At 31.8% G+C, this 10,359-nt stretch overlaps 2 protein-coding genes across 2 annotated transcripts; both read right to left on the reverse strand.

Moving 5' to 3' along the window:
- Nucleotides 1-395: 395 nt before the first annotated feature.
- On the reverse strand, nt 396-3,214 carry LOC108905355 (glycine-rich cell wall structural protein 1.8-like). The gene is made up of 2 exons (XM_018708185.2): nt 3,203-3,214; nt 396-1,020 (listed from the first exon to the last, which is right to left on the reverse strand). Exons 1-2 carry the CDS (start codon nt 3,212-3,214, stop codon nt 568-570), a joined length of 465 nt encoding a protein of 154 aa, XP_018563701.1. The 3' UTR covers nt 396-567.
- Nucleotides 3,215-7,923: 4,709 nt separating this feature from the next.
- On the reverse strand, nt 7,924-9,355 carry LOC108905405. Its single transcript, XM_018708241.1, has 2 exons — nt 9,269-9,355; nt 7,924-8,458 (listed from the first exon to the last, which is right to left on the reverse strand). The coding sequence occupies exons 1-2, from the start codon at nt 9,278-9,280 to the stop codon at nt 8,129-8,131; spliced, it is 342 nt and encodes a 113-aa protein (XP_018563757.1). The 5' UTR covers nt 9,281-9,355; the 3' UTR covers nt 7,924-8,128.
- Between the last annotated feature and the right edge of the window lie 1,004 nt (nt 9,356-10,359).

The raw sequence follows: 10,359 nt of genomic DNA on the forward strand, positions 1-10,359 counted from the left end.
TTACTTTTTCTATCATTATCTTTTTAAAAATGCTATTTCTTGTCTACAAAACTCCAGTCTTAAGCCGTCTTATTGACACCATGATTTTAGGAACTGTTTACAAAACTATTGAACGCTATATTGCTATCATAGGAAGCCAATAAACCCAAAACAAGCCTAAAGAATGATGTTCAGGAGGTTGTCAATGTTAAATGCTTAAAGCTATTGTAAAACTCATCCTATTTATGAAGAACTTACTTTGTTTTCCCTATGCAAGCTTATTGAGCTTGGTAAAACGTATTTAGTCTTAAATATAAAGTTTTATTGGGGTTTTCACGGGGTCATGAAAGCTTTTGTCTTAAATAAGTAAATAAATTACAGAATAGTCCCATTGTTTTTAAAAGGAAACAAATTAATTAATTTCTTTAAGAAACATATATTGCAAACAAATACAAACATACAAAACACATAATACAGAATAGTACAAAAATATTAGTCTTCTAAGGTAGTGCGGCGATGCTTTCATTTATCAAAGGAATCCTATTTACAAACGAAAATATCACGCAAACGTCGCCAGTCCAAATCCTCTTAGTAATGTCCATGCCCGTAACCTCCATGACCTCCCCAGCCGCCACAGTGACCTCCGGCGCCACCAGCACCACCACAACCGCCAGCACCGTCACCACCAGCACCAGCACCACCACCACCACCTCCGGCTCCTCCAGTGAAGGTGACACCTCCGAATGCTGGTGCGGAAAGGACGGCTCCGTTGTTGACGGGACCAGAGACTCCTACGGTGGCTACGCTTGGTCCGTCAACGGAAGCGGGTCCAACGCTAGGTCCAGATACTCCAGCAGCGGCGAAATGGGGTCCTGAGATTTGGGATGGGCCGTAGGAGGGTCCGGCTACGTGGAAGGGACCTACGTGCTCTCCGGAGATGAATTCCCCGTGTCCTCCACCGCCTCCTCCTGAGTGACCTCCGTAGCCGTGGCCATAGGCTGACACTGCTGCTAGAGATAGAGCGGCGAGAGTGACAAGGACCTGCAATATTGGAAAGTAGAAAGTAAAGTTGGATGTGGAAAAATATTTAAAAAAAATTGCATCAGGCATGTTTGTGAAGGGTGTTAAAATTTCAAAAAAAAAATGGAACATATGTTCTTTTTATTTGAACATATTTCAAGATACTTGCCTATACCATAATTATTTTCAATATTCTGTCTATTTTTAAAGCTTCATAAAAAAATTGAACCATTTGTACAATGTAGAATAAAAAATTAATAAACAAATTTAAGAAAAAATCAAGTTACCGCAATAATTCAATAATTATTATTAAATTTATTATATAGTGTTTCATAATGATGTATTAATATTTTAAGAAGGTGTTTAGAAAGTAATTTTCCTGAGAAAATATACACATCTCAAAATGGCCGAAAAAATTAGCTATTATTTTTTTCCACGAAAACGGTTAATCTTAGAAATTTGAATTTTGGTACACGTTAACAACTAGTTGAATGGTAATTTTTAGTAGTCTTTTTTTCCTGGTTTATGTCTTTGGATGATGGAAATGAGCACCCCTTGGTTTTATTTCTCACCCAACTTTTTTCTACGTTAGGAAATTCCAACAAGAAAAACAGCTTTTAATACTACATTTCATTTAGAAACTTTTTTTTACTTTTTCATTTTTTCGTATACTTAATGGTTTACGAACAAAAAATAAGTTATTTTTTCTTGCCTTACACATAATTACTACCTACCAAAAACGATCGTCATTTTAGACATTCTTTTTGCAACAATTATTTTCTATTAATAGGAAAAGCTAAGCAAATATGAACTAAAAATTTAATAAAAAAAAAAATAAAAGCTAATTATTTCGACTTAAATCGAAAAAATGTATTGGAAGTACCCTCCTTAAAATTACTTTTTAAACACCCCCTTAAAATATTTGCACGTCATTATGAAACACCCTGTATAGTAGGCATTATAACAACTAAACAATTAAGATTACTGGTAAAATAATAAAACCTTCGGGTGTTAGCAAAAAGAAGTATTTATAAATACTTATATTTTATTGTCCACAGCTCTACATGGTTATCGATTGCATGGCCCTTAATTTGACTGCCTGACTTCTACATATTCCTTGATTAAAATTAATATAAAGGTTTCAAATAAACTAAGAGTCTCGATTAGTGAGTCGTATTTGGTAATTATTGGTCTTGAAAAATAGAATATAGAATATTTTCAAGAAAAATTAAAAAATTTAGCAATATTTGACATGTACACTTGTTATGTACAAAAATTAATATATGAAAGAAATATTTAAAAACTTGAATTTGGAAAAACCTGCATTATGGATAAAATTCTTTGACTATGTCTCCCATGGTATCAAAAATATACTTTAATCTATCAAACCTAATTAAAAAAGAGAGGTCTGCATTTTTTATTCTATATTTAGATGCTTTTTTAAGTGCGACATTTTTTGTTATGCAAAAATTGTTTTGTAAAAAAACGTTGACTGACCATTTTGGTGCAAGAATACCTACTAACTATTTTTTGTTATTTTTGATGGGTGACAACATACTCAATCAAGAGAACAAAATCTAAAACTGTACCACAAATAAACAGTCAAAAAATATAATTCACAATTTACAACTTTTTAAAGACAAGCTAGACACTAGACAATCCTACAGTTAAAGTTTAATTAAAAAAACCTACGAAAAATTATATAATTTAACAAATTCAGGAATCATCCGCATTGAAAGAAAAGTAAATGAAAAGAAGATATAAACAAAGAAATTCATTAAACTATAGGTGTTGAAAATTCCACATCAGTTCTAACTATCTGTATCAAATTTAAATTGTTATAGTCAATTAATTGCATTATAAAATTACAAACCACGTTCATTAAGCTGAATCAAGTAAATTAAAGCGTATAAACTATCCATTCTCTTCTACAAATAATTAAAAAATATCAAATTTGTTTGTAATTTCAAGTCAAGACAAGTCTAAAAAAAATAGAAGCGCATATGAAATATTTATATGAGGATGAGACGTTTATAAAAGCCTTATTTTCCGGCAAATTAAAGTAATCCATTATCCAGAAAATAAATGTTAAATTAATTAATTTCCGAGTTATTTATATCGTTTCTGCACAAATTTGACCAATTTTGGTATTATCAATTATTATTAAAATAAGTTTGAGGATAAAATATGAATGTTATCTTACCAAAGCGTTCATGGTTGTGCTTGTGGGATCGTTGATATGATTCTGATAGCGACTGGTCCAGCTTTTATATCTTATACGAAAGCTTGAGTAACAGTACGAATTCCATTTTTCTTTGTGGTAGATAAGAAAACGTTTACCTTCCAGCGACAATGTCCACAAAAATTGGGACAATCTATACATGTGACACACATTTGGTTTCTTCTAAATTTAATTTCCACTAGAGTTAAAAAAACTGAGGAGAAACCAACCCGTGGATAATCGGCTGCAACTGTATTATACGGCTTGTAGTTTGTTAGGATCGTATCAATTTTTTCTACATATACGGATGCTTGGGTTCTGAAAAAGTTTTAATAATTTCTAGAACTAGACTCGGAAATGTTATTTCAATAATGTCAGGGGTGAGTGGAGTATAGCAAAGCAATAAAGAAAATTTCAAATTATATTCGTATAGAGAACTACAGTTTTTAAAAAATATAATGTAGATATAGTTTTTAGTTAAAATTATGGAAGCTTCTTTTCGGCAATTTCTTTTATTTGAAAAGCCTAATTAGTCAATTCAAAAATGATTTCTTCCCTGTTATTTTTTGGGTTGAACCAAGATTAACTTTTTAGCTTCTATTATTGCCTATTTCTTTAACATTTTTGTGTCTGTGTTGATTCAAATATATGTTGTAAAAGAGAAGAATTTGACATTTTAACTAACTTCAGTTAAAAACAAGAAAGAAGTAGCTTCTAGAAGCTGTAATGTATTTTTGCTCTAAATATACATCAGTCTATTCAAATTTTTCCGTGACATATGTTTGACAGACGAGTATCAGTGTTACAACAACTTGCATTACTTTTTGCAAGACCCTGTACCTAATATCTAAATATGAAAGTCTTATACATATTTTAATTACATTATGTAACATACACACAACATAATTTTAAAAACACTCAATTTTTTTATCGATGTGCCTAAGTCAATTGTTATTTAAACTATTTCATAAACGATGTGGAATTACGTTCTGGTAAACCTAAAAAATAATGTATTATACTTTTCTTACAACAGCCTTACGAAAGGTTATGTTACTACATCGTTTTTTTTTGGTGAAAATCAAGTGGTTTTTAACCAATTTAATTGTTCGTTCTTCTATAAAGTTGGTTTAAAGCAAATACTTCCATACAGAGAACCCTATAAGTTTATTATGATTTCGTCTGTAGTTCACTATGTTTTAATCAGAATTTTATTTATTTTCAACATTATTATTATTGAATATTTAATATTTGCATGTTACTGAGGTACTTATTCAGTTATATCATACTGGTACAATAATACATCGAATCAAAACTTTAGGATTGCGAAGCAAACCTCAAACGTATAAAAAAAATCAGTTAAAAAATGGTATTATTGGTTTGCATAGTTTGTCTATGTTATCGTATTAAAATTCTACCAATTAGTGGCTACGTTTGTGCGTTTAGCAACAAGAAAATAAAACAGATAAAGTAGTTCAACATTTGCAATCCACATTTAACCCTGTACTTGTTAACTACTGTTTTCTTTTTATGTATTTGAAGTAGATTCAGCTGCGTACCGAGTTAGAAATGTTGGTTATGTAAAAACGTTCTAAACCGAATCCTTTACTGGTCGTTGCAGTGTAAATATTTGTTTCCTTAATTTTTTATTTACTCTTATTGCCGTTTATTTCTTTTCTCGGGCATATAAAAATGGCAGGAAACCAACTTGAGGTTATTTACGTCCGGTATCTATTGGTTAACATTGTACACTTAAAGACAGAAATTATTTAAGTTGTTCTTACTTTCTTCGTTTTCTGTGAAAAAAAAGTTTATTATGTTGAGTCTTATAAAATAACTTTCTTCGAATAATTATCTTTATATTTCCTACAGAGAATTTTTTACTGGAACTGTTAATCCGTTCTGTATTATGATCGTTATTTCTTGCTCATATTCAATTTATTATTCTCATTGCGGTTACTGATCTGTACATTGTCCGTTGTGTAATATTCGTAACAAAATTTTTTACTTTTTACATGTTATGTAGGCACTTACCTATTGATTTGAAAAATGGTTGCAATTTCGTTGCGATAATGAAAATTTTCCACTAAACTGTTTTTAAATTAGCTGTCTTAAACATTCAGTCGCCAACCAAAAGGTTATATAATGTTTGATTCAATCAGTTCTTATTTTGGGACATGCAACTATGTAATTCTGTAAGTTATACCACTTCAAATTTACGTTGGGCTAATGATAACAATAGCAATGTAGAGTAGTTCAAAATATATTACGTAGTAATTATTTTTCATTGCAAGAGCCCACAGAAAATTGAAAAAATATATTTTATCCACAATCACCTTATAATCGTCTTTTATCGACACATATGAAGTGATCCACTATTGGAATAAAGTAACTCTATTTCACTTGTAGAATACGGAAAAAATAATAAACCAGTAATAAATCAAATTTAATTTATTTACTTATTAACATTAACATTTACATTTATAATAATACACATTTCGTTTTCTATTTTATCACATTTAACTTCCTTTCCGTTAATAACAACCCTTGTAGCATTGTTACCACCATTTTCGGAACGCATAACATCTTCCGAAGTTTGTCAAGAATTTGTACAAGTGTCTCTTGTGAAAATATGTTAGTTTATCATGTTTTAAGAGTCTCCTCAAAAAATCAGCTCAAAAAAATTTTTTAGAGGTCGCTATTCACCCTTCCACAAATAAGAAGTGGATCTTATTTGTGGAAGGGCGAAACGGGCGGGATAATTAATAATATAGTTATTCCACTTTCTTTAAACACCTAAAAATGGAACGATTTCGGATTCACGCTCGTAGTACATACCTAGTTTTTTATTTCAGCTTCCAAATCAGCTTAACGTGAGCAAAAAACGTTGTGCTAACACGAAATAGAAAACTGTGTAACAGTCTATAAAGGAAACCGCAAAAATTTGCTTCCAACAAAAGAAATCAGGGTATAACGAAAGCGCTAGCGAAAAAAAAAGGCAAGTAAGTATATACCTTTCACACTTTTGCCGGTCCAGAAAATTGTTCATGACAATGCACAAAAAGAGGTTACACTTCTACAAGTTGTTACATACAGGGTGGTCTAGACAAGTTGCTGATGCAGATAAGAAGTCGTCGTCTCGGGCAAGTTGCCTGCAAATAACATATCTGCAACTGAAGTTGGTAAATACTGCTTGCTTTAAATTGTATTTATTGTTATTATTTTACAAGAAGTGCAAAAATAAAAAATGAGCCTAACAAAAGCTTGCCAAAGGGTTTATTTGAGTAATTTTACGATCTTGGCAGAGAAAAAGTTTTCTGATCAGACATTATCCATATTTGTACTTACTATTTAATATACCTGAATAGGGATATAGGAAACATTTCTAAGAAAAATTCAACTCTATGTTTGGGTATGTAGATTGCGCCCCCTAGCGACCGAGCTTGAAAACTATTTCCAGCGATTTCTCTTGATTGATTTATTGATCAAAATGTCTTTCCCGATGATCTAGGGCTTATGCTTTCCCTAATATCGTACCTCGTCAACCTTAGTGGGACACCCTGTATAAGAGATCATTTTTTTGGGAATCAAAAGCAATAATCAAATTTTCGAAAAACTTTGTGACGTGGAAATTTTGGGAATTCAGTAGCAGTATTTTATAGTATCTACACCACCGGCTGATATGAATCAGAGAATTTTTCACTATTACTTTCTCAAGTTAAATCATTTAATTTAAAACCTCGCCCGGTAATATTTGTTTCATCAATAAATCGAATATTTAATAAAGTACAATCTACAGATCGTCGACATAAAACAAGAACAGCGCAGGCCCAAGCACTGAAGAACTCCTGCACAGAGAGTGAAACAAGGTACTCTAAGATTATCTTGAGTTACGTATTGTAGTTTATTGGTAAGATGCGAAGCTATAAGTTCAATATTAGGCGTTGAAGAGCCATAAAAATGCAATTTGTTTATAAGAAATTCATGCCATTAAAAGATTTCTAGGGTGTAAAGATGATGAATATAAGAATTGCTTTTGCTCAAAGCCTGAATTGATTTCATTAATCAAATTATCTGTTGCCAAAATTGTAGAACGATTATTTCTGAATCCGAACTGATTATCACTGTAAAGATTTTCAATTTTTGAAAATTATTATTTGTATTTTTAAGACATTTTGAAAAATCTTTGCACAATAGGGTATAACGTAAAAATAGGTCAATAATTAGACGAATTTGTTGTATTTCCTTTTTTATATATTGGAACTACTTTTCAAATTTTTAGACAATCTGGAAAAACATTTTGATAAATACTAATATTTATACCTATATAAATACAGGGTGTTAGAAGATTGACTGACTTAATTTTAAGATGCGATAGAATACATTAAAATAAACAAAAAAACCTTATATGACATGGGTCCTAAACTCAACCATTTTCGAGAAAAGAAATTATTAAAATCTGCAACATTTTTGTTATTCCGTAGGACAAGTCTGCCGCGTGCACACGTGGTGTGCATCAGCTGTGTAACATTAGGTTAAGCGATGTTGTCACGTTGTGATAAAACTCCCCAATATTAATACTCGCTGTATTTTGAAAACTGTTAATCTTACGCCCTTGTAAAATACACCTTTTTGTTCATTTATGCTTACTCTGTGATGAAATTCTTCAAATTATTTCAGTGCAGGGTTAAGTAAAATATAATAGACACATACGAATTATATATTTATTGTCTAGTATTTGCTCTATAGTTATTTATTTACAAAACAAAACAAAAGGGTCAGGTATCGAGGCAATTATCGGTATGAACCAAGTCTTTCGTTGCGGTAATTATCGCGTTAACGCATTAGCTGAAGGACGACATCACCACGTTCTAAACCTAATACGTAAAGTTTATAAGCATTGCTTTAGGTCTACCAGCCAGCACCAGCGACTCCAGCCAGAGTTGGTCCCCAGAGCCCCTTGGCGCTGACAGTTCCAGATGGTCCGATGATAGTAGCAGGGGCGGTTGGTGGGCCGGCGACAGTGGCTCCGGCGGCACTGACTCCGACGACGCCGCCTCCACGGGTAACGACACCAGCCCCACCGAGACCGATGGCGGGTGCGCCTAGGATACCAGCGGCGACTGGGGCACCCCAAAGGGCGCCGGCGGCGGGTGCCGCAAGGATCGCTCCGGGGGCCCCTAGGCCCCATCCTGAGGGGGAGGCGGACGCTACTGCCATGCAGGCGAAGACGGCGATGATCTGAAAAGTTTTAATTGGAAATGTAATTACCGATCGATTGTTACATTTTCCTCAAAACTTACGATACGCCACTGGAGAATAAAAATTTTTTTTTTAATGTAAATATTGTCTTGACTTTTTTGCTTAGCTTTTAACAATTTGGTACAAATTAGCAATTTGTAAAACATGATACGGTTAGATAAATTTAAAACTATACAGGGTGTTACACAACAACGTGAAAAAATGAAAATATTTTGGGATACAACTTTTTTTAAATATTAATGAAATATATAGTTTTTTAAATCAGATATAGATATACAGGGCGTCCCTGAAAAGGTTGGACAACGCTTGACTACAGGTTCCTTGGATGAAAATAAGACTATTTAGCCTAACTTACATATATACAAAGGTGCACGCCTACTGAGATATAGCCTTCTAAATATACAATATGTTAGATAACCTATTTTTTCAAATAATTTGAAAACTATTTTTCTTAGAAACTTCAAATTTGGTACACTTATTTTTTTATATAAGGGCAAGGTAAATATAGAATTTGGAGAGAATACATATACAGGATGTTCTATTTCTAGTGCCTGTGCGCCACTGACTATCCGTAACTTTTTTGTGTGTATGCCAATGACGACAGAATTTATATGTTAAAAAATAAGCACTATTTTAAAAGATTTTTTAGCTCTTACAAAATTTCGATATCGTTTATGGATTTCGAGTAAAATTCACATTTTTTATACATTAAATATAGGCAAAAATTCAAATCTATTCAAATCCGTTTGAAACCTTGGCGTCCTACAACTATAAACAGAAAAAACTTACCAGGGCGTTCATGGTGATCGTGTTCGGTTCAGGAGTCAAACAATGCAACGAGAAAAGCACGCACCCCAGTATATATAGTTATTATTGACCTTCATTTTCTTATGGTGTTTCAAAATATGGTTACATATTAATATAATTACTTGTACATTGTAATTAATAGAGATTTTTCATTAAAGTGTAGAGAAAAAAATAAGCATAGCAGCTAGGTACATCTTTACAATCCAGTATTAAAAAAGATGGTACAATTTATAAATTTTTGAGTTGCTTCTTAAAATTCTGTAATTTGTATTAATATTTGCATCATTATCATTGTTTAGCTGTCACAACTTTCTTAGGGTGTGGAATAGTTATATTTCGCAATACAGCAAACTACTCATTAATTAATATATTTCATTTTAACGAGGTAAGTAACTGAGATATTATAGATTATTAAAATAATTAAGTACGCATTCCAAAAAGACTTAATGTATGCAAAATGAATGTTAATTTCATAAGGAATTGATTGAATTAAGATCAAGTTTACAGTTTGCCATCAGTTTTTGCTTAATGTTGAAAAGGTGCGTTAAAATTAAGTTTTAATAAAGTGATAGTTTTCTATTCTTAATGGAGATTATGATAATGGACATAAAATTGTTGGTGTACAGTGTACATATGTGCAAATATTTACTTACCTAATACGGATAAAACTTAGATGGTGATGAGTTTTTTTATATACATTTAAACAATGACGCCTGCTAAAATATCAACAGCACCTAGTACTTCAAAACCACAACATAATTATTACAGTGTGTCAAAGTTTCATTTTTAATTTTTTAAATGACTAATTTATTATTTTGCTTTCCGTATTTCTTATATTTTCTTGATGTAGAAAAGTAAAGTTTTAGTTTCAATAAAATCAGTATATTCTTTTAATTTTTTTAGATATACGTATGCTACTGCGTCATTGCGTTTAGGTACCAAATAAAACTGAGCCAAGTTAATGGACATTTCTAGAAGTTCTTTATTTATTGATTATGGACATTAAACATTAATAATATCCTACACCCACTTCCACATAAGCTGTGGACTTTTTTTTTTAATTTAGCAGTAAA

Source organism: Anoplophora glabripennis, unplaced genomic scaffold (genome assembly GCF_000390285.2).
Source record: "Anoplophora glabripennis isolate ALB-LARVAE unplaced genomic scaffold, Agla_2.0 scaffold42, whole genome shotgun sequence".
Lineage (NCBI taxonomy): Eukaryota > Metazoa > Arthropoda > Insecta > Coleoptera > Cerambycidae > Anoplophora > Anoplophora glabripennis.